At 45.4% G+C, this 24,986-nt stretch overlaps 1 protein-coding gene across 2 annotated transcripts in view; it reads right to left on the reverse strand.

The window, feature by feature from the left end:
* The window catches only part of FAM168A (family with sequence similarity 168 member A), a 543,728-nt gene that overhangs the window by 282,332 nt on the left and 236,410 nt on the right, over window positions 1-24,986 (reverse strand). For both annotated transcript variants that reach the window (XM_085623317.1, XM_085623316.1), the window contains exon 3: window positions 13,734-13,821. In XM_085623317.1, the coding sequence (XP_085479443.1) occupies window positions 13,734-13,803 (70 nt within the window). In that variant the 5' untranslated portion in view covers window positions 13,804-13,821. The remainder of the gene's footprint in view (window positions 1-13,733; window positions 13,822-24,986) is intronic.

Below are 24,986 nucleotides of genomic sequence, written 5' to 3' on the forward strand. Positions count from 1 at the left end.
ACATAAGTCCCTCTATAAGGGTGGAATCATACCTCCCCCCGCCAGTTACTGGCAGGGAGGTATGATTCCAAGGTATTTGACACCAAACACGACATGTTTCTAAGCAGCCGTTTTAAAGTTAGCATTTACCGCGAGATTATAATGCACTTCAATATATATGGCTGGCTGCATCACAAACAACCCCGGAAAATAGGTTCCGAAGGCTGCAGAGGGGTTCTGCTCATGCGTGGGCACCCTCTCACATAAAACCCAGTAACCTGCCTTCAGGATTGATAAGGCCGACCATAGGGGTGACTGATAGGGTTTATATGTGCAGTGATTTAGAATAGATATAGTGAACCTATATCCAAGTAAGGGGTGCATGCACCACCTTACACAGGCTGCAGTAGCAGACCTGTGGCGTCAGTTTGAATGGTCTCTCAGGGGTGGCACAATACATGCTGCTGCCCCTGGGAGGCCTCTGGGGTACCTATGCCCTGGGTTCATAGTATATCATATACTAGGGACTGATAAGGGTACCCCAGAATCCAATCTGGAGTGTACCCAATGTACACACAATCAATTTAGAGGAGAAAGCAGCTAGACTGGGGTCCTGAATAGCAGGATCCCAGTCAGACTAAGTCGAAAACAGTGATACATCAGCAAAAAGTGGGGGTAACCATAACAAGCAGATCCTACTCTCCTACAGGAAGCACCCATGTGGCATGGCCGGGCCCTACAGGATGTGGAACCCAGGGCCGAAATTGGTCCACTGTATAATGGCCAGGCCCCTCCCCTAATAAAAATTAGAAAATAAAGATCAGAAGAAAGTAGAAAGACGCAGAACAAAAAGGTCAGAAAGAAGCAGAAAGAGGCAGAATAAATGTCAGAAAGGAGCAGAAAGAGACCAAATGGGGATAACAAACGGCAGGAAGAGGCAAAATAAAGACCAGCAATGAGCAGAAAGAGGTAAAAGTAATCAGAAACTAGCAGAAACAGGCAAAATAAATGTCAGAAATGAGCAGAAAAAAGGCAGACAATGAGCAGAGAACGAGCAGAACCCACTCAGGCACTCACACACCCACTCACAGACGAACTGAGACACGTACACCCACTCACAGACGAACTGAGACACGTACACCCACTCACAGACACTCATGCACCCATGTACTCTTACTCTCTCTCACCCACTCGCAGACCTACTCAGAGACCGATGCACGACTCACAGACCCTCTCAGAGACTCACACCCACTCAGAGCCACTAACACACTCACTAACAGACCCACTTATACACTCACGCATCCACTCACAAACTCACTCAGATGCTCATGCACCCACTCACAGGCACTCTCACTCACTCATGCACCCACTCAAACTCACTCACAGATCCAGTCCGATACTCACGCACCCACTCACACACCCAGTAAGCATGCACCCACTCACATACCCAGTGAGACACTTATGCAGGTACATCCAGAACCACTCTGACACCAACACATCCAGTATTGGGTGGTAAGGTATTTTTAGGGTTTATGGGTGGGTAAATATATAGGTTGGTAAGGGTTTTTAGGGTTTAGGGTTGGTAAGGGTATTGGGTGGTAAGGGTATTTTTAGCGTTTAGAGGTGGGTACAGGTATTGGGTGTTAAGGGTGATTTTAGGGTTATGGGATGGGTAAGGGTATTTAGTGGTAAGGGTATTTAGGGGGTTTTGAGGTAAAGGTATTGGGTGGTATGGGTATTTTTAGGGTTTAGGGGTATGTAGGCGTATTGTGTGGTAAGGGCATTTTTAGGGTGTAGGGGTGGGCAAAGGTATTGGGTGGAAAGGGTGTTTTTAGGGTTTAGGGTGGATAAGGAAATTCTGTGGTAAGAGTCTTTTTAGGGTTTAGGTTGGGTACTGGTATTGGGTGATAAGGAGGTTTTAAGAGTTTAGGGGTGGGTAGGGGTATTTGGTGGTAAGGGTGTTTTTAGGGATTAGTGGTGGGTAAAGGTATTGGGTGGTAAGGATATTTTTAGGGTTCAGGGGTTGGTAAAGGTATTTGTTGGGAAGGGTAATTAAAAAAGGGATGCTTGGAGGGTCTCTCCCCAAAAATATATATGTGACACGTACCTTTAATAGACTTTTAATGTGTGGTAAAAAATGTGTGGTTAAGGCATAAGTGGTAGCTGGCAGCGTTATAATGTCATACATTCTTTTATATTGTCTTTACAGTAATTGGCCTGGATTTTCATGTCACTGCATCTAAGAAGGAAATGGGCTGAAGTAGAAGAATGTTGCAGAAAGTAAAGGCAGCAAATATGTAGTTCAGGAAAACTAAACATCTTCAAAAATCAGGGCCATTCACTTAACTTCTGCCCACAAACTCCATTAGATCTCCCAATTTAAAATGTGAACAAATATTAGTTATGAGATGTAAAGTATTACCAAGATATAAATTGTTAATATTGGGATAATGTTTAATAACAGATCTACTGTTGATTATCCCTCCTGAACATGTGGACTCCAGTCAACAATCCTTCAGTGGGTTGTGCAGAATTGTTAATTATTGGATCTGACCAGTTGAGAACCTTTTGTTTTTCCCTATTCTGGATACGGTTGGACTCAAACATTGAGACAGCCTTCAAGTATGGCCAGCACTAGCCACAGGAAGCTTCACCAGGGATCCCTAATATATGAGCTGAGATGCCCGACACAAATTCCATCAGACATCTGTTCTCATCCTGGTTCCCTTCCCTCTTCTCAGAGTAGAAGGCCCGGAAAGAGGCCTGTTCAAATGTCTGTCTGCTATGATTGTCTGACCACCGAGAATTTAAAGGTGGCACCACGACAAACCGAGTTGTTGCTTTCTGACAGTGTCACATGTACAGTCGGAATAAATGCTGTCCCGGAACTATTTCGTGTTAATATTGGAATTTTGCTAAACGATTCTGGGATTCTGTCACAGTGACCCTCAAGGAGCACTAAAACTGAAGAACCAAAGGAATTGCCTGAAGATGCAGATGTGTCCTGTAGGAAGAAAATAAGCTAGCACAAGGCTACTGGAGCTGCCCCACACCTCAGGATAAGATCCAGGGCCCATCTTAGAATAAAGTCTCTGAGAAAGACCAGCTGGAAGAACAGGGAGCCTGCAGACCAGGACTTTCAAGAAGGACTCCCTTCCTGCAACAAATCAATCACATCTAGAGACGTGCTTTATGCTGCTTATCAGTCGCCCATCACCCTTGCTCGATACATTCACTCCAAGGAACATTTTACCAAGCGCGAGCAACGCGGGCACTTGTAATATTGAAAGGCTGCGCAGGACTTTGTATATCTATCCCGGATGAAGCAACTCCCCCCCCCCCCCACCCCCAAACACATTGAGGCACTATTCCAACGAGGCAGTTTTTAAATTACGTCTGTCATCAAGAATAAAAAACCCTTTGGAACTTTATAAAATGAATGGACTTATGTTACTCAAGATTATTTAAGAATTATTGAAGATCATCAGTAGGCAATAGTCATAAATGTAGTATAAATGCATTGATCCCTGCACTGGGATATGTGCAGTGTGACGGAAGTCACTATCCCCAAACCCAGTGCATCCAAAAGTCACTGACCGACCCTAAACTGTAAGGGTCTCTTTCCAGCTGTACACAAAATGTGGATGATTGTCACCAGAAATGTCAATCACCCTATGAAAAAGACTGTATGCATTTATATTTATATATATATATATAGTCTTTTTCTTGGGCGATTGGTATTTCTGGTGACAATCATCCATATTGTGTACAACTGGAAAAAGACCCTACAGCTTAAGGGGTGGGTGTGAGGTGTGTGTGTGTGTGAATGAATGAGTGAGTGAGTCAAACATGGGAGCTTAAGTGGGGACTTGCAAGGTTATTTACTAACCAGCAAATTGCTCTCGCTAAGAACAAGCACTAGGCCTATTACCACAGGTGTGCGAGTGAGCGTGGTTGAGACATCTACAACCTCCACCTTTTAACTCATCCGCATTCTGCTTAGCATTGAACGTCGTCTCCGGACTTCTTGATGCACAGTGAACCACAATGAAGACGCCTCAATTAAAAGCTGCACTGATGTGAAACATAAAACTAACTGGAATTCCCTGCTGAAAACCACGCTAATAAATCACTCCATCCAGACCACTTCCTTAACCAGTAGGGTGACCACCTAACTCCATGTCATCAATGGGGTCCAGTCTTTGGCGTTCACAAGAAAACCTAAAGCATTCTGGGGTGCGGTGGTCTTGCTGCGCATTCACAAAATAATTAGCAATGATAGGTATGGGTACAAACTCAGGACTGCAAACCGTGTGAATGATGACGTTGAGGGGGGAGCTCGCCCTAATGATGAAAAGCCCCTGCCTGGCACTCTGCTGAAGCAAGCTGGCCGTTTCCCCCACTCATTCATCACTCACTATGACAACTCCAAGAACACCGGCATCTTTGCTCACTCCGAATCCCGCTACTGGTCTCGTGATAATCAGGGTTAGAAAATGGCCGCCATTTCACCTTGAAAAGCAGATAGAAGTCAGACACAACAAAAAACGTCACGCTTCATGTATTTTCGTGCTGACTGGGTATAAAACCGGCGCAGAGCACCAGCTGCTTTCATATTCAGCCAGAAAATCAACAGGACGAGATTTGCAGGAAAACATCTACATCCGTTTCATTCCTACCCCCACCAAATACAATCAGACTAAAATTAGAAGAGCAATGAAAACACCCTCACAAAATAAACAACGCGTGTCTTTGCCAGTTTTGTGTGTCATTAGATTTTCTGAATGAGCGCCTCATACAGAAGGTGTACAGGAAACTGCTCCATGCCGGGCAATCCTATTAACATCAGATCTCGGCACAGAGGTCCAGCACTGGCGCCGGATGCAAAATCGTGATTGCAGAATGCTCACTGCTCACTGCCCAAGCAGGAAAATCTCAAATAATTGTGATATTTTATTAAATACAATTGACAAAGAATTGGATTTTTGCCTAAAATGCTTTTGCATTCTAACCCATGCCCCAAGGGGGCGTAGGGGGTGGGGGTGTTTCGGACCTTAAAGTAAATAGGCAAGATACTGGAGTGAGAACATATTAAAAAAAAAAAAAACAGTCAATTTAAGGGCTTTTATACATAACCTGAACAGTATACTTTTACCAGCCCAGCAGCATGTTTTTTAATTCGTTCTTTTCGATAAGGGGAAGTAAACAATACATTTAAACTAGGACATTAATTGAGCAGTCCACAATAATTTAGCTTGCGCATGCACGCCATTAGGCTAAACCCCGAGGGGCGAATTATAGACTACGCTGCCAGTGTTGGGAATGGGGCAAAAGGCGCCATTACAGGCACAAAGGCTAAGTGCTACCTTCGGTCACGTGTGGTGCCCACTTCTCAGGAGCAGACAAAGGCGGCTTTACTTCGCGGTTGTGCGCCTTGATCCCAGCCCATAGTCAAAGCGTGATCAACTGTTGCAGTGTCTGCTTTGATGTCTCCCTTGACAGCACAGCTGTCTGCCGCACCTACTGTTACTCATTCTTTAAAATATGGTAGGCTTTGACTCCACACCTAGCAATATTTCCCTATCACCGCCTGCTATTGAAAACCCGGGGTATCTTTCTGCCTCCTTCCTATACAATGCATGAGGGACTATTTTCCATCTTGAAAGAAAAATCAAATATTTACAGTTTGTCACATTCAATTCTTTCTCTACTATACTCATTTTTATAAAGAAAGCAATGCTTTTTTCTTCAATCTTTGGCAAATCCAATAACCCAGGCTTTATTGTGCTAAGCAGCATTCCCGCATTGGAACACATACAAACAGCATTTGTGAATGCGTATGTCTACTTGCGTTAGCGCATGAAAGTTATACATATTGACTTTGCCATTGCTTGTTACTGTGCATCCCAAATATGGGATGGGAATCCTGACTCCCTAATCCTAACAAAGCCTTTCGGTATCAGTCTAGGCTGGGCAGGTTATCCTAGAGTAGACCCGGCATCTGGAAACTGTTAGCAAAGTGCTTGGCTCATCATTAGATGGTTGATGGCCCCAGGGCAGGGACAGGGGCAGGGTCCTGTAACATGCATTATAATTGCACTGCTCAATTGTAAAGGTTTCCCTAAAGTATGTTCCAAAATGGGACAGGCATTAAAGAAAGCCTCAATTCCATCATTACCGAAGGCGGTCCCATGCAAGCTAATCATAGAATTGCACAAAAGAGAAAGATTTGGCACTTTAGCACCAAACTTTTTGCCTCACTGTATATTAAGTTGTGTGGGCCAATTGTCTATCCAACTTTGCAAGGTCAAGGCCTCCTCAATGCTTTCAACCGGTGTGACTTGAAAACATCTCTGGTGAAATTCAGTACTTGCTGAAGCCAATTCTAAGGAGAAATAAAGCAAAAAAAGGTTACTCCATAGTTTAACTTCTCGGCTGTGAGTGCATTGGTGTGAAAATGTATACAGTGTATGCTGTGGAGTAAATTATTTCTTGTCATCTGGTTGTTCTGAAAGGAGGTTCATCTGCCGTCCAGGATCTTTGCTTATGTGCCCCCACTTGAGATGATCCAACTTAACAGAGGACACTATTCTAATCTGCCTCCTGGATAGTAATCGATCAATGATCGACTGAGGACTGGAGATGGTAAAACTATACTTACAAATAAAGATAAATACTTCTTGTTAATCACCTTCCTAACAAAAGCAATTATAACAATATGATTTTCACTAATGCCCTAATATGTGGGAGATTAAATTACAGTTAACTAATACACCTGCGCCAAAGGGAATGGCTAAGTTGAAAAATAAGCAAAGAAAAATATGACCCTTGTGAATTAGGATATTGAAAACAAAGATGTCAAAAAGCGATTTGCACCAGTTTCATGTTTATTAGAGTCGGACTTAAGGATTTGATGGAGGGGCTGTCGGGGGACTCGGACTGGCTCAATTCTATCTAGGTTTCGCAGAAAAGATTTGCAAAAGGGATACAGAAATTAGTTCTCAATTTATCTGCTAAGAAACCTAGAATGCTAGGCCATTGAAAACCAGTAGTCAGAAATTTAAGGCTTTGTTATAAACAAACGATACATCTTCCATGACTTTTCATTAGACAATCAATGTGGCGTCTTAAAATGATCAATGGGGTTATTTCCATCGTGTATCATGATGCGCTGGAAACATCAATAACACACCTAGGCCTTTGTTTGTAACACCAGAATATAATGGAGTGAAAGCAGATCTGCAATAAGTGAGCCTGTTGTAGAAAGCTACACCGCTGAGCGCGGCAGTGACGGAGGCTCTGAAAAGAGCTAGACCGCTGAGTGCGGAGACCACAAGCAGGGCTGAAAGAATGAGGCCGCCGAGTGGTCGGAAGAAACTTAGCAGCTGAAATGTTACTGTGCATCACTATCAGGCTGTCCCTCAACGTTTAAATATATGTACTGGAACCAAGTAAGAAAACACCACTATTGTACAATGCACTCAGTGTCCAGTAAGGGCCCGTTTACATGTTACCACCACCCACTCCGTTAGAGCCTGGTGTTCGTAATCACTTCTCAATTAAACCACACATATCCTTCTGTTCTATGTGCCGAATATAATTTTGGTGACGCTCCTGTTACATTAAAATAGTGTTAAATAAGCATTTGTAAAACAATATATTGCTCACTGGTGTTCGATTATGATAAATAAAACCTAAAAATTAAAACAGGGTTAATTTATTGGTCAATACAAATAAATAGTGCCATAATTAGAGTTTGGAGGACAGGGTTCTACGTCACAAACGCGGCAGATGTCCCATCCATAGTATTGCAAGTTTATTATACTCAATGGCACTTGTAACATGGTGGAAGGGACATCTGCTACTTTTTTGTGATGGAATTCCCTGTCCAACAAATTCTAAATAAGACCTGTAGAAATTCTGATCCTTTAGAGGCCTGTTTATACTCCGGCTGTGCGCTGCAGGGCAGAGTGAAGTAGGTATTATGGTAGGATACAGCGGTCCGACACAGGGTTCAGTGCCTGGTACTGCGGATACTGCAACAAAACTTTACATTTTTTTTTTAAACACACCGTGGGTCTCTTTTGGACCTCTTGACAAAAATGTGGCCTTCTCTAGATTAAAAGAGCTATAACTGAGAACTAAAGCACCCATTATTGATACCATTAAAGCTAGTGGAAAAAAAGGCATTTGGGTCAGAAGAGCTGTAAATACAAATCACTCAACACCATGGGTCAAATTCAGCACTCTAATAACAGGCGAAGGCTGTACTCACACTAATCAGAAGTGAACAATTATTTTTCAGGGAGGAGCCTCTTGTAGCATACTTTTTCAGTCTTCTTAAACCAATGTTTTCCACGTAGGAGCCTCCAAATAAAAATGTCTTTGTAGCCAGCGTTTTGCATGAGTTTTCATTGCATTCTGGTCATTGAAGTCAGTTTGCAAGAAATTAATGACATTGTTTTGCTCGATATATTTCTGAAAACATGCTGTACTATGTGTATAAGTGCAGGCACACTTATGCACAACTCTTGCTCATCAGAGGAGCCTTGCAATTGTGATCTGCTGAATTCTGTGCAGCTTTCCCAAATCAATTACCAGAGTCCAAGGAGCTTTGCGTTGTGCTTAGGTTGGAGATCACTCTTGATGCAAATGTCAAAAGCCAACTGGACCCTTGCACTCCCACTCTTCCGAAGTACATGTAGTTTCCAAGCCTGGGCCTCCAACGTGTAAATAATGAATTGGCAGATACAAGCTGGCCGCGCCCATGAAGAGAGGACTTATCCAAACTGAGTTTTACCAGGCATGCCAGTGACCACACCCAGCCCTTTATCTAGCTCTCTTGGTAAATATAAATCCACATCACAGAACATTTCACAACTTTAGGAGAAAGTAGCAGGTACACTGTCCCCTTCATGGTCTTCCCTTTTGAGTCCAGAGAGATGAAAACATTATGTCAAATTTGAAAGCGATACAATGGTGCTGCTTCCAGACCTCCCCAGTGGAACCAGCTGGTTGATTTCCCTCTCAAATTAAACTACGACCATTTTTAGGTCTCGCCTGACCCAGCGCATGCGCTGGTCTGGCAAGACATTTTGAGAGGGCTCCAAAAAGTGCTACCAGGCCAGCCTAGAGCTACAGTGCATGTGCGCGGGCGCCGCCACGATTACTTACACTTTCGCGGCCGCCTTGATGTTTGATCGCGATCTCGATGTTCTCCGTGAGGCTTCAATAGATTGCAGCAGTTAAAACAAGCATTGGCATAGCCAATAGGTCTCGCTTTTGGGACCTTATAAGTGTTTCGTTATGCAACTGTTGCATGGCTAAACACTTATAAGGTCCCAAAGGCGAGACCTATTGGCTATGCCAATGCTTGTTGCTTATGCCAAGAACCATGTATTTGTAAGCATTTTAACCAAAAGACTATAAAAGAACTGTATCCTGAAAGAAAAGATCTGCCCTTTTTCTCTGTGTCCACCACACTATTCACATCACATCACATCCATAAAAGTGCTGGTCCAGCAATGAGACATTAGCTAGCCCAGTGTGCAGGGAGTCGTATAATGCTCTTCCTCAAGCCACGATTTCCCCAGCATCTTGGTCAGAGTTTAAATCGTGAGGAGAATGTATGTTCATTTCTGTATGCATTACACTAGTAGTCTGTTACATCATCCCAGTACATTTCGGAGAAATTCGAATGAAAACATTTCATTGAAAAAATATTTAGTTGAAAAGCAAAATAGCAGTTTCATACAGGAAATTAAAATGAGGGTGATAGTAGGGAAATATGGTCACAATCAGAGTAGAAACAGTGTTAGCTTCCAGTTTAAAGATGAGGGTAAGCGATAGGGCCTTGGAGAAGGCATATGATCAGTAATGAAGGGAGGATATGTTTAGGACAGCGTTTCCCAGACTGTGTGGGTTGTGATCCCATTTTTGGTGGTTTGCGAAAAGTCCAAGCAATAAATAAAGATGCCTTTAAATGCTGTATTTATCTTGTCATATTTGCTGCACTTCAAAGACATAGGTCCAAAATTGCTGCCGAGTTTGTTTTTTAGCATGGGGATTGGGGTTTACAAACTCTTTTCACTTTGCAGTTACAGGCAGAAAATTATGTGACAATCATGCTGAGGAACAGGGAGTGTGAACGGAAAGGCTGTAGGATGTAATTTGTTTAACACAACAAAATGTAAATACATTGTACACATTCAGCAGTTAAGGAAGCAAATAATAATCCATTTTATTTTGTAATTCTGAAGGGTGATATAAACACAAATAGGGTCAAATAAAACGAAACACTTTACTTGGTGATTCACAAATGCTAAAAAAAATCATTGAAATTCGATTTCTACACATTATCATTTGATTGCAATATACTTTTATCAATAAAACTGTAGGTCTGTGCAAATTTAGAGGACGTGTCAATGAGAAATGCGCTGTCTGTATATGACGGTGCACTACCACAAGATGCTTTAGTTACATTAAAAAAAAATCGACTTCTCATGTGCATCAAAGCTAGGTGGGTTGCAAAAGTTTGCCATTCTAAAAATTAGGCTGTGGTTACAACACGCTTGGGTAAAGGTAGGATTTTGTTTAGCATCAGGTAAGTGTCAGGGCAAAGTTAAATATCAGAATTAGGTTAGGGTGAGGGTTATGATGCTGGTAATCAGGGTGAAGTGTAGGCTTGGTTTAAAACTATGGATAAGCAACAGCATTAAGTCTAAAGTCATTGCTGTGGTACCAGTTAAGGTTAGGGTTGGGTGTATCTAAGGGTTAAGGTTTCGGTAGGATTTATGGGTTTGGTGAAGAAGGGAGGAGATGGGTCATGATTTTGGTAATGGTTTGGGTAAGGTCGATTAGGTTTTTAGGTCAATCTAAATACATTTTTAATAAGTATACAAATATATATTATTTCAAAACAGTGAGTAGCACTGAAAACTAATATTATTTTACAATGAATACGTTTTTCAACCAAATAGTTTTCACTCAAACGTCCATCTCAAAACAAAGTATAGAAAAATCTATTTAAATAAATTGGCTTTTTAAGTAAACCTTTCTCCAAAATTGCAGGACTCTGACATAAAATGACTTGCACTCATAAGAGAACAAAGTCAGTTAATACTGGCCTAATTGAGGTTATGGCGGAACCCACACGTTCTTCATCAAGGGGTCTGTAATAAATACTTTATGGTAACGGATCACGCTGAATAGAAACAATGGGAGAAAACAACCTTTACTTCTTTAATTTCTTTTAACCCCCCCTAAACCAACTCTGACCATTGTCCAATGGGTTCATTCAGTGTCAGACTCTCACCCCTTCCAAGAGAAAGAACATCTTCTACCCTGCTTCTCAGACCTGGAATTGGTAACCTCATCTTGGACTGCTTCCTGCTGGGTTTATTGTAATTTATAGACCTAGATGAAAATTAGAGCACCTCTCAAGGCCCCCCTTCAGAGCAAGAATTTTCCTATTAGAACTGGCCTAACTAGGGCACTGCTGTGCCTGCAGGTATGTAGCGGTTCTTTCATTAATCCTTTTTGACTGTTTCTCTGCTAAAAAGGAGCTCCGAGGCAGGGTCCTATGTCCCAAAATGGTTGCTCAGTATCAATTAACTAAATACAAATGCACTGAGCTATGGCACAAAGACGCGATTGAGTGTTCCTTCATTTCAAGAAAAGCAAAAGAAAACTTCTCAGTTTGCAATTCAAAAGAAATAAGAATTAAAAGCCCTTTACATGGCATGCTCCTTTAGTAATCTAACGAGGTAGGTAAAACCCAGTCCTGAGAATCTTCAACTAAATAGATATTGAAACTAGAAGTGCAACATATGGCCACCCTTATAGTCAGAGTCCTATATTCTTTCCAACTCTGAGAAAACTTGGTGCAATTCTCTTGCAGGAGCAGAAGTGCTTCTAGAGTTAATACAACTTTAAATGGCGTTCAGCTGGAATCGCACACATGTACTCTTCTATGCTTGGCCACACCCTCCTTCCTGTATTCACAATTTGCACCCTACCTTACATTCCCACCAAGAGATGACTGGACAAACACCACCAGTGAAAGGGAAGGTGGATCATCATAAAATACATTTTAGTTTAACATCAAACTATATCTAGTGCATGTGAACTGATTTCAAAGTAAGACAAAACGAGGAAGGAGATACTACTGGACAGCGTGGCTTATGACAAACCTGCTACTTAGAACCTCCTGGCACAACTGAGGCTCGCTGCTAGAAGGTGTAAGGGGTGTGTGAAATTCACATAAATGTACATCTGCGCAATGACGCAAAATTTCAGGAAAATTAAGTAAAATTACACAATTCTGCAAAACACAAACCTGGCATTTGGCTCTATATGTGTGTGAAATGCATTCTCACATCCATTTTAGAAGCAAGTACGCACTTTGCGCTAAATTAATAGCACAAAAAATACAAGTGTCGCAAACAGCAGCTGCTCACTTTCTGGTCGCTCGTGTAGTTCCTATGTCCTCATGCTAAAAGTTTTACCAAGAATGGCATGTAGTTACACAAATGCAGCATAATAAAGGAATTGCACAGAACAAGCATAATGCCAAATTATGAAAGATTACGCCAGAGTACTGGAAATTTTGCCCTGACCTACCTAAAAACATTACTTACAAGAGCCCTATAAAGCTTGGCTAAAGATCAACTAGTGATAGCAGCTATGTGGCCATGAAAAGCCGCACATCTAGTCTTGGCTATGGCAGAGCATGCCTATGTACAACCCAGAGCAACAGAGGTAAACGAAGAAGAAGAAAAAGCTAAGTTGCTACACAATTAACCCCTTCAGCGCTCATGACGGAACCACTCCGTCATGAGCCACGGGTGCCGTGTGCTCATGACGGAGTGGTTCCGTCATGCTGCGGCCGTTGGCCGCCGCTCCTCCCACGCTGCGCTGATTCCCCGCCTGTGCGGGCGATTAGCGCAGTGGGCGGAGTCATGACGGAACCACTCCGTCATGAGCACAGCGCCACCGCGCTGCCCCCAAACCCCCCCCAGCGCTGCGGCGGAATTCCTGCCGCAGCCAAGGGGTTAAAGGAGATGGCAAAGCAAATCAGAACCAGTCAATGGGGTCCAACAGACACAGTGCATGTGTGCTTTGTAATATGGGCAAAAAAGAATGCACGCGTTGTACCGGCAGCGCACTGGTTATTGTGCAAATCCGAGTTTGGTCTGAGTGCTACCAGGTTCACAAGCAGAAAAAGAGAAACCCTCAATATAGGACAAATATTTGAGGAAAAAAACATTCCATATGAAGACTTTCCATCCTTCCATGAGGGAACACATTGTGTGTGCATATATTAGTGTGCATATATTAGTGTGCCTACAGTGGGAAGCAGTGACGTAAAGACTTTACAAACATATATTCCAGAAAATAGCCCCAGAGGACTCCCATGCTTCACACAGGGAAAGCTCAGAAGTGGAAAGCCCCACAAGGACCAATCATCAACACACATCTCATGATCTTCAACAAGCACTATGTAGGTCAACACCGACCTAAAATTAGAGCTCTAAAACTCAGTCAACTACAACACAGAAATTCCCATATCTATTTACAGTATGCAATGGTATATAGGACAAGTAGGTCAGAACCACCAAATCGACAGTAAATGAGGCTTCACGAAAAAGTAGCCATAGCAAAGAACCAAGCGAAAAGATTTTTTTAAATTTGCAAACGTATTTTTGTGAAATTTAATAAATAAATAAATACATTTATAAAAACTGCGAACGTACCTGTGTAGGCCATGTTTTTAGGGTTTCCATAGGGAGCCCCTGGCTGGACGGGGCTGTAAACAGGGTTCATCGTGGAAGACTGAAAACTCTAAAAGAAGAAAAAAATAACAATAAAATCATGTGACAAAGAAATAGGCGTCCATACATACTTCATTTGTCTTTATAAACTATTTTACACTGCTCAACAATAATCGTTCATCTGCTGGCTTCGATGAAAAGTAGCACATAAAGAAAACAATAAGTAAGATGATAAATAAATAGTGATGTGGAGGGCGAAGGGTTCATCCAAACCAAGAAAATGAGGAGATGCATCTACTGGTTAGCTTTTCATGGAATGGAAACTTTACCGTCAGAGTGGAGGAATAAGCCACAAATCATTGTAGGTCTCTTACTTGTAAGGTCAACCTTTTCAAGTCAATAAAGAATGTCAATCTTTTCAAGTATTTTAACCTTTTATAGTTCCAGAAGACCAAAGCCAAAGAGCTCTTGTCTTGGACAGACCTCATAAAAACACAAACATGGTGGTGGCTTTCAGTGTGGATTTCTAGGTTTGGCCAAAATGAATACATATTTGGAGAACAGCAATAAAAATGAAAGCATAGTCAAGAAGCAATTAATATTCACAACAAATTATGCAGTTGTAAAAGTGGAAGTTATAAGGACTGCAGCGATGTGGGTCAAGTGCAGTACAGACCACAACTGGTCCCCAATATCCCAAGAAAAAGATTATTTGGCAAACCAGTCACTGATGAAGGGCATTCTTTAGATTCGATTTACATTTGCTGCATAAACTGCCTGAAATACTTTTATCAGCAAATGAGTGGAAGGCCGGTGTGTAATCAATGGCACACTCAACACCCGAGTAAGGCACAAAATGTGGCATGATGCTGTTCTATGGCTGTCACTATTTTGTTTATAGCCCACTGCTAATTTACAGGAACGTTTGTAACACTTTATTTCCTCTTTCAACACGTGGCAATACAATAAATACACATCAACATTACAGTTCAAGTTCCAGAACTGCATGTGACATTACTGAGAGAATTGTGCTGTGTTTTTGCCCCAACAAAAGGGCTACATGGAGCAGAGTTACCTTGGAACATAAAGCGCCAGCGTGAGCGGTCAAGTAATAGGTGGAAGGAGCAATTAAAATGTACAATGGAGCAAAAGCCAACGGGAGGTAGACCGTGACAGACTTGATTTCTACTTATCAAGGTACTCAACTGTGGGCATGATGATACCATAAGGCAATATACCTTCCTGGATGGACTGGATTTGAAATACGATTAGTACCCTTGAAGACTAATTGTAAATACTACTTTTCAAGCCCTGACGAAGTTCCCACAGTTAGGAACGAAAAGCGTTGGCAGAGCGGTTTTGTTGTAGAAAGGAACTGTCCTCGAAGACAGAATATGAATAAAGGTTTTTGAAAAAATACTAAGACTGTCTTGACTTCATCACATGGCGCACCTCCCATTGCTCTATGGGCTAACTTTACAGGAACTTCAGCTGTACATTAGTACATTTCTGAAAATACTGTCTACCATTACTTATCCATGAACCCAATGTAATGAGCAGCTGTGGGTGCCATGTGAATGTCTATGCAATTGTGATCAAGAGGTGGTGAATGGCTCACTTACTCAGCAGATCCAAGAACAAAGGGATCGTAGATATTGCTGAAGCTCTGGCTCTCAGTGGATCCCAATTTATATATTACTGGTGTGACCGCTGCACGTACACTGGATTTAGCACGGCTTCAGATTCTGACATTAATAATAGTTCTGAAACTTCCTTAATATTTGTGTGCTAGAAGATGAGAAATCCATACAACATACATGACGATACACACAGCTGGAATGGAGAGCTGCAAAATACAGTTCTTTAAGGTGATGTGCCTCTCAACTGTGTTTATAACAACTTTCTATATGTTTGTCATCAATGATCAGGATATTTGTAGGGTTTGTGTAAAGGTACTACAATAAATCAGTAAATAAATAGAGCACATGGTGGTGGTGGTGGTGTTATCGCAGTCAATGCAGGTACATTAAGAAAAACTATTCCGGTCCTCTTAAGAAGCATGCAATCATTCAAGACGAACATACAGCATAGGCTAGAGGTACCGGGTGGAGGCAAAGCACAGACTGTCCACACAGACACAAATCAATCTTCTATACACTTCAGCGCCACATCATTGCTCCAACAAAAGCCGGTGGCATGCAGTGTTTCCTCCTGAGGGGTCTTGATCGACAGACCTAATTACTTTCCAAATTTTATGATCTGGCACCACCTCTAACCTAACCTTATACACTAACATTCCTGCACTTTTACCGCACTGAGAACCCTGCAGTCAGAGTGGGAATGTTTGTGGCGCCCTAATCTCCATCACAAGAGGATAGCTCTCTGGGCAGCAAACACCTCAGCATGGGACTTGGATATCTCTAGGTGGTCTGCCTGAAGCCAAAGTAGGATCTCATACCGTGAAGGAGTAAGGTTGGTGTCTGTCAACTGTGTCTCATCACAGGGCAGACATGAAGGCCTACATTACGAGATAAATGTCCTCATCCCTAGAATTACAAATACAGAGGATACCATTAACTCATGGGTGGAGGGGAGGGGGTGCTTTAAGGAAAATCCAGCCCATTATGAGTTGGACTCTGAGGGTCCATTAAGAAATTACGAATTATCCGGGGGAAATAGTAGTTCCGTGGCATGCCACTCTAGTACTCTATCATTTTAACCCTCAAATTTCATACAGAGATTTTGAATGTTTTCAGCAAGTGAAATCTGGGTGTGAAAGTAAAATATTTCGAATACTGATGGAGCTGGTGATTACAGCTACCAGCCTCATCTCAACTAAGAGGCCACCCATAACAAGAGCCAAAAGTGATCTGGGGTGAGGATTTCATGTCTGGTTAAGATCAGTCATTAATCAATCAATCAGGGAATTTTAAGTGCGCTACTCACCCGTGAGGGTCTCAAGTCGCTGAGGGGGGGTCCGCAGATCTGTTTAGCCGAAAAGCCAGGTCCTGAAGGTGTTCAGGGAGGGGGCGCGTCTGATGTCTGCCGGTAGCTCGTTCCAGGTCTTGGCTGCAATGTGAGAGAAGGATCTTCCGCCTGCTTTGGCTCTGTGGATTCACGGGGTTTTGGCCAGTGCGAGGTTGGAAGATCGGAGGTTCCTTTTGGGTACGTGGAAGTTGATTCTGTCGTAAGGTATTTGGATCCGTTGTTGTGTAGGCATTTGTAGGCGTGAGTGAGGATTTTCTCCACAGGGAGCCTTCATAGGTGTTGGCTGATGTGTTTGTGTCGGGGGGTGCCGAGGACGAGTCTGGCGGTGGTGTTCTGTATAGTCTGGAGTTTGCGGAGTAGGGACTTGTTAATGCCAGCGTAGAGTGCATTTCCATAGTCCAGTCTGCTGGTGAGGAGTGCGTGGGTGACTGTCTTCCTTGACTCAGAGGGGATCCACTTCCGGAGGGTGTTGAAGCAGCTGGAGGTGACGGCATTGACCTGTCGGTTCATGGTGAGTGATTAGTCGAGTATGATGCCGAGGTTCTTGGTGTGGTCTGAGGGGGTAGGTGGGCTTCCGAGGGCGGTCAGCCACCAGGTGCTGTCCCATGCAGAAGGGGTGGTACCGAGGACGAGGACTTCTGTCTTCTCAGCATTGAGCTTCAGGAAGCTATTGGTCATCCAGACTGCGACGTCTTGCATTCCTTTCTGGAAGTTGAGTTTGGCAGTGGTGGGGTCTTTGGTGAGGGAGTGGATGAGCTGGGTGTCGTTGGCATAGGATACGATGTTGAGACCGTGTTGTCAGGCGATGGCTGCGAGGGGGGCCATGTAGATGTTGAAAAGGGTGGGGCTCAGGGATGAACCCTGTGGGACTCTGCATGTAATTTTCATGGGGTCGGAGAGGAAGGGTGGGGGTCTGATCCTTTGGCTTCTTCCTGTGAGGAATGATCGGATCCGGTCCAGGGCTGTTCCTTGTATGCTTGCATCGTGTAGTCTGGCGACTCGTGTGCGGTGAGAGACGGTGTCGAAGGCCGCTGATAGGTCGAGTAGGATGAGGGCTGCGGAGTGGCCTTAGTCCAGGAGGGTGCGGCTGTCGGCTGTGGCGGCGAGTAGGGCAGTCTCTGTGCTGTGGTTGCTTCAGAATCCGGATTGGGATGGGTCTAGGACGGCGTTCTCTTCAATGAATCGTGTCAGTTTCCTGTTGACTGTTTTCTCTGCAACTTTGGCTGCGAATGAGAGGAGCGAGATGGGCCAATAGTTCTTGAGGTTGGTGGTGTCAGCTGTGTGCTTCTTGAGCAGGGGTCTGACTTCTGCGCGCTTCCAGTCATTTGGGAAGGCGCCTGTTATGAAGGTAGTGTTGATGGTGCGTTGTAGTTCGGTTGCGACGGCCGCCGCGGCTCTGTGGTATATGTGAGGGGGCAGGGGTCGGTGGGGTCCCCCGAGTAGATGCTTTTCATGGTCAAGGCGGTGTCTTCGGCCTTGATCGGTGTCCAGTTGGAGATGGTGGGCTGGCTGGTGTTTCTGGGGGGCGGGGGCCCGTCTGTGGTGCCTGGTGGCAGGCTGATGAAGTGGTCGTAGAGTTTTTTGGTCTTGAGGTGGAAGTAAGTTCCAAGCTTGTCGCAGAGGTCTTGGGATGGGGTGATGGCTGTGGCTCCGCTGCGTGGGTTGGTGAATTCTTGAATGACACTGAAAAGTTCCTTAGAGTTGGTGTAGTTGGCCAGGATTTTGTTGTGCATGAAGTTCCTCTTGGTGGCTCTGATCTTGTTGTGGTAGTCAGTCAAGGCGTCCTTGTAGGTGGTGTCGTTTTCGGTTGTCTTGGTGTTTCTCCAGTTCTTCTCCAGGTGTCTGCCGGTGCGTCTGGCTTCTTGGAGAGCAGTGGTGAACCAGGCGGCTTTCCTGGGGCATTGTCTGTCAGGGTTGCATAGCGAGGCAAGCTCGTCTGCGCAGTTGGAGATCCAGGTTTGGAGTTCTCTGGCTGGGTCGTGTGCCCAGGTGTGGTTGTCTTGGGTGAGGGTGGAGTTAAGTTGCTCGTCGGTAACCTTGCTGCAGTTCCTTCGTGGCTGGTTTGGGCGCCTTGGGTTTGTTGATGGCGAAGTGTATGCAGTGATGGTCAGTTCATGGCGGCTGCGTTGTGTGGATGAATTGGACGCTGTTTCTTGCTGCAAAGATGGGGTAGAGGGCGTGTACTGCTCTGTGGGTCGGTGTGTTGACGAGCTGCTTAAGTCCGATGCTGGCGAGATTGTCACGAAGGACAGTGGAGTTGGGGTCACTGGGGTTGTCGAGGTGGAAGTTCAGGTCTCCAATGAGTATGTAGTTTGTGGAGGTGATGGTGTGGGGTGCGATTAAGTAGGTGATGGTGGTGGCGAAGGGTGTTCGGGGGCCGGGGGGTCTGTAGACGAGGGTTCCTCAGAGTGTGGCTTTGGGGGTGGTCTGGATCTGGAAGTGCAGGTGTTAGGCAGAGGGGAAGGTTTCGCTGGAGGTGGTGAGGCGGAGGGTGCGCTCGTGGGCGTGAATACATGTATGCTGGGCTCTTGTATATGGATCCCGAAAGCACAACCTAACCAGAATTCTTGGATGAGATCTCTAAATAAAAAAGTTGATCCATCGTTGGATTACTGCATGGAATTCTCATTGCTTCGCTGCTTGAAGTATGTTGATTTCCCCTTTCTGAATCTATAGACTGACACTATAATGCACCAAAGTAATATGAACTTCTATTGAAAGCATGCACCCTAAATTTATTTTCCACAATGATTCATTTGAATTTGAGTACTGTCTCACTCATTGCCAAACCAAGACACAGTGTAGAAAGGAGCATTTTCCTTCAAAAAATAGTTAATTTAGAAGGTAACACAACAAAAAATATCTGTGTACCAAACGTTTCCGCTTGCTAGACACCTTAATATTCTGGACACACTCCACCGGAGCAGGGGATTTGTAACCAGAGCTAGCAAGCGCAGGGCATGATGAATAATGTACGGTTCAGATCTTCCTTAAATGAATTTTCCTTTAGTTCTCACTGGCACCTGTGCGGACTATAAACCAGTCCTGCACAGTACAGTATGGAAATATGGTTCCTTGCCCCTCTTTTCTTAGCTGTTGCACTATGTCAAAAACTAGAAGGGCAAAGGAAAATCGGAGGCATGGAAACATCATTTTATAGTATCCGACAATCACCAAGTAGAGTGACCCATTAACACAGTACAGCTGCAACACCGTATCTGGGCCACAGATGTGGTAATGTACACAGGATGATAAAAGGTGGAGACAAGGTGCCATACACTGTACCAGCGTCGGGCACTTCAGCACAGCGCTTGGGAAACTTCCAAATAGTAGAAAATATCAATAATATACTTGGTCATTCGGCATAAATAAGATTTTAGCACTGGTCATTGCTGCAAAAGTTTCAAAATTGAAAGGCGTCCTTGCAAAGTTAGCCGTAACCGGTGTAAAACTAATTTACGTTACCTAGCCCTTGGTGTTTCTATAGAGTGGTCACCCATGTAGCAGTCAGCGGAGGAAGCGGTCAGGTCTGTTTAATCTGGAACCAGCTCTTTATTGATGAACGTGCTTGCAATCTAGCAAAGCACATATTGCATCTTCCTTGGATCTTCCTAAATCGCAAGCACACCTAAAAATTCAATGTTTCTCTACGGAAATAAGGTAATTTAATAAGTATTTGGACCAGCGCCCTGTGAAAATTAGAGCGGTTGGAGGGATCAGTACAATCTACTCTATCAATGAAATATTTAACACAGATGTTTTAAGTCACTGATGTGTCTTAAAGCTTAGATACACCTATTTGGCATAATGTCAATATATTTCATTCCAGACCAAGATTTGTAGTGGACATTACATGAGTTAGCAGTCCTCTTTCAAGAACCGGGGAGCTGAAATCGGACGGAAAGTGCTCATAGACTATCATAACGCATTACAAAAATTAAAAGCAAAATAGGCAAATGAGGAAAACTATTACGTGTAGGTGGATCGCAGAATGTAAAGGGGGGGCCGCTCGGCCCTCCCGCCCACATGGCGGTGCGGCGCCCCCCCCTCCCCCGGCCTCTCGGTGGTGGGGGTTCGTCGCGGGTTGATGACGCGCGCGGCGCGCCCCCACCACCGATTGGCTGATGCCTCCCCCGTGACCCGGAAGCAGCTGTACAGCTTCCGGGGCAGGGGGGCGGGTTGGGCGGGGGGCGGGGCGGGTCGGGCGGGGGGCGGGCCGGCTGGGCCAGTGACCCCCTGGTGCAACAGCGCCTTAAAAGGCCCGGGGAGCGAGCTGGGCGTCCTCTTGCTCCTGGCTCGCTCCCCGCATACCTCGTGTGCCCCCACGCTCGGGCGTGTAATTTTTCTCTTTTATCCCCTCTTCAGGTTCGCGGGTCAACTGCGGAGGCATCATCGTGACAGCCCAGCAAGCGGTCAACGAATCCGGTCGTCAGCAGCTGAAGGAGTGAGCTCAGAGACCGGTGTTGTGAGGCGGAGGAATTATATTCCGGTAAGGTGTGGAGGGGGCTGGGCAATCAGCGAAACAGGCAGCAGTTTGAGCGACGCACGCCTGCACCAGCGTCATTCGTTGTCAAGCACTGGGACCGATAAATGCGTGATTAAAGTGTTTGTTGTTGGACTGTTTAACAGCCGGTCGGGAAGCTAATTTCGCCCGATAGATGCGGGTTTGATTTTTTCACTGGGGGAGCGAAGCAGGACCCAGCAGGGCAGCCACTGGAGGGGAGACCATTAATAAAGTCCTTGTTTTTTACCGTTTTAAAGCCAGTTTTTGAAGCTAATTTCGTGGGGCCAGTGGGACTGGGCTAATTTTGAGACTGGCTAAGGGTTCTGTTTGCAAAAAATTTCTTTTTTTTCCAGGCACTGGGATTGATTCACAAAACCTTTTGCACGCTATTAATATTTCTTTCTTCGTAGGAAGCTTGACTGTGGTGCTTTTTCCAGTGGCAGACAACAGATCACGGGCGCAGAGCACAGCAACGGGCTGAGGACACACGGGTCATCGGTGGTAAGGGGAGTGAGGCGGGCCTGCACTTCATTGCTTCTGGGGGGCCGCAGGGCTTGAGACCTTCCTACAAGGGGTTGGCACTCGCCCACACGCTAAGGTTAGCTTGGTGTGTTTTTGCGGTCACAGTTGCATGGTGCTTACGGCCATCTTCACATCCTCCATCTGAAAGAAGGTAAAATTGCCTGGGTTGGCTAGGATTAGTTTGCACTGAGTATTGTGGAGAATGCCTGGGGCACGAGTTAATAAGAGTGCCCGCATGGAGCAAATGATGTAGACTATGATGCGCAGCATGACCGCAATTGATAGGCGCTTGGGTAAGGTGGATGAGTTAGGTAGGAGTGTGGCAGAAATTAATCAGAGGTTGGATGGGCCGCCTGGACCACAAGGCAGGCGAAGGAGGGTAATCCACCCACCACAGCCTAGAGGTGATTTTGTCACCCCTCTTAAGAGGGGCAAGTCCAAGAAAATTGCAAGCGTGACGCCTAAGAGTACAGCTGAGGGGGAGGGAATGCCAGTGGGAGCGCCTAAGGATACTCCCGTTATGCCCCCAATGGCACCGGCTGGGCCAGCTCCTCCTACGCCAGCATTGCCGGTTGCCCCACTCGGGATCATTGCCCCCGTCAACCCCGTGAACATTGCCCCCGTCGGGGTCCCACCCCCCCCGAATAACGTTGTCCCGGTGGAATTGGCATCCCAGATAGCCGCCGTTTTACCCTGGTTACAGTTAGGGGGGGTATTGCCATCTTCTCAAGATCATTTGGCGGAAGCCTTGAAACTGGTTGAGATGATTAAGTTGGCAAGGGCGGGGGAAGGGGCACCATTGGCATCAATTACTCCCCTAACAGGTTCCGCCAGCGAGCAGACGGCAAAGAAGGATGGTCCTACGTCACAAGGCATAGACAGTGGTAAGGAGGTGGCTTTGCCGTTACTTAAGGATGGTGCTATGCCCTCAAGGAAGGAGAATTTGGGGCAGCATGTGTCTCAGGCAGTGAAAGAGATGATCTGGGCGGGCAAATATATCAACATATTCTCCTTGCTGATTGATAATAGGGAACTTGAATATGCCAAGTCACAAAAGGAATGGATGTTGCCCAGTGAATGGAGAATAGAGTTGGTTAAGTTCAGAGTTGAGGTGACATTTGTTAACTGGATGAGGGCCTTTTCCGTGTTCAGTGCCATTACAGCTGAAAGGTCGCCCAATTTACAAACAGAAATGGCCTGCTACCAGAGCAGGATTGCCATGTGGAGCGAGACACAAGTGGGGAACGGGTGAAAGGAATATGACATTTCATTCAGAAAAGCTAAAGAATTCAATCCCTCTTTAGCATGGGATATGGTGGATTCCCTGTCATGGTACAATCAGATAACTGGGGGGGCAGCAGCGATGGGGGCAACTGGTCCACAGAAAATATACCCGGCCAAGCCCCTACAGCCCTTTCGGCATGCGCAAGGAAGTGAGGTACCAGGAAGGGGTAAGGGTTGGGGGGATAAAAAGGGCATATGTTGGGATTTCAACAAACGGTCCTGCACTAGGGCAGCGGGCACATGCAAGTTCAAACACGCCTGGTTCCTGTGTGGGCACCCCTCACACCCCGAGACCTCCTGCAGATCTAAGGGTGGCAACCAGGGCTCCAGGGGGAGAAGGAAGCCTGAATAGACAAGAGGAGGGTTTAGTATCACACACTCCCATTGATGTCATGGCAATGATTCCCTGGCTGAACAGATACCCAGATCACGCAGCGGCTAAATTACTTCAGGAGGGATTTTCTTGGGGTTTCAGGATACCGGCAGGAGGGTACACAGGTAAGACTGAGTGCAGAAACCAACTGTCTGTAAAGCATAACCCAGGGGTAGTGGCTGCAAAAATTGAAAAAGAATTACGCCTGGGTAGGATAGCAGGACCGTTTGATGAGGTGCCAGTGCCCAACTTTGTTTGTTCCCCACTTGGTGTTGCCCTAAAAAAGAGAAAGGCGAATATAGACTCATTCATAATCTCTCAGCCCCAAGGGGGGCATCCTTGAATGATGCTATAGATGAGAATGTCTGCAGTGTAAAATATGCCTCTTTTGACCAAGCGGTGGTGTTGCTTAGGGGCCTGGGTTCAGGGGCATTGATGGCCAAGTCTGACATAGAGTCTGCATTTCGTCTTCTCCCTGTGCATCAGGGGGATCACCACCTTTTGGGGTTCAAGTTTGATGGGAAGTATTACATGGACAAATGCATGCCCATGGGTTGTTCGATCTCGTGTGCCTATTTCGAGACGTTCAGTTCCTTCTTGGAATGGGTAATGAGGCAGGCAACCGGGCATCAGCAGGTCATGCACTACCTGGATGACTTTCTCTTCCTGGGCGCGGCTGGGTCTCAGAAGTGTGCGCGGGCACTGCAGGAATTTTGCGTGCTCATGCGGGCTCTTGGGGTCCCGCTGGCACCGGGGAAGACAGTGGGGCCAGCTACTTGCATGCCTGGCCAAAGAGAAGGTCTCTTTGCAACAGCTTCAGGAAAGAGTGGGCCGGTTGAATTTTGCGTTGAGGGTGATACCAATGGCTCGCCCCTTTTCTCGCTCAATTGCGCAGGCTATGAAGGGTCTGCGAGAAAAACACCACCGCACTAGACTGTCGCTTGAGGTACGCCAGGACATGCAGATATGGATGGCATTCCTGGAGGACTTCAACGGCAGGGTTGTGTGGTCCGGCCCCCCCACTACTTCAGCAGAGTTAGGTTTATGGACTGACGCTGCTGGGAGTGTTGGGTTTGGCGCCATCCTTGGAAACAAGTGGGTCACCCACAGGTGGCCGGACGAATGGGTGTACAGTGAGTTGACAACCAACATTGGTTTTCTGGAGCTGTTCCTCATATGGGTTGCATTAATGGTCTGGCCAGAACTTCTGCGTAACAAATCAGTGATATTCTGGTCAGACAACATGACGGTGGTGGAGTGTATCAATCAGCAAGCGGCACGCTGTAGGTTCATACTCCGCCTCTAGAAGGAGATTGTGTTGAGATGCTTGAAATTGAATGTTATATTCAGGGCAAAACATGTACCAGGTGTCCTTAATAATGCAGCTGATGCACTCTCTCGCCAAAAAATGCAGGTATTCAGGGAACATCTTCCATCAGCAGAGCCTACACCGACACACTTCCAGTCAGCACTCTGGCAGATTGGTGCCCCAAATTACAGGACCTCGTGGCTGCTAGCTTAGCCCCCAAGACAAGGACAGCGTATGAAGGGGCGTTTGGTTCAT

Source organism: Triturus cristatus, chromosome 8, assembly GCF_964204655.1.
Source record: "Triturus cristatus chromosome 8, aTriCri1.1, whole genome shotgun sequence".
Taxonomy (NCBI): Eukaryota; Metazoa; Chordata; class Amphibia; order Caudata; family Salamandridae; genus Triturus; species Triturus cristatus.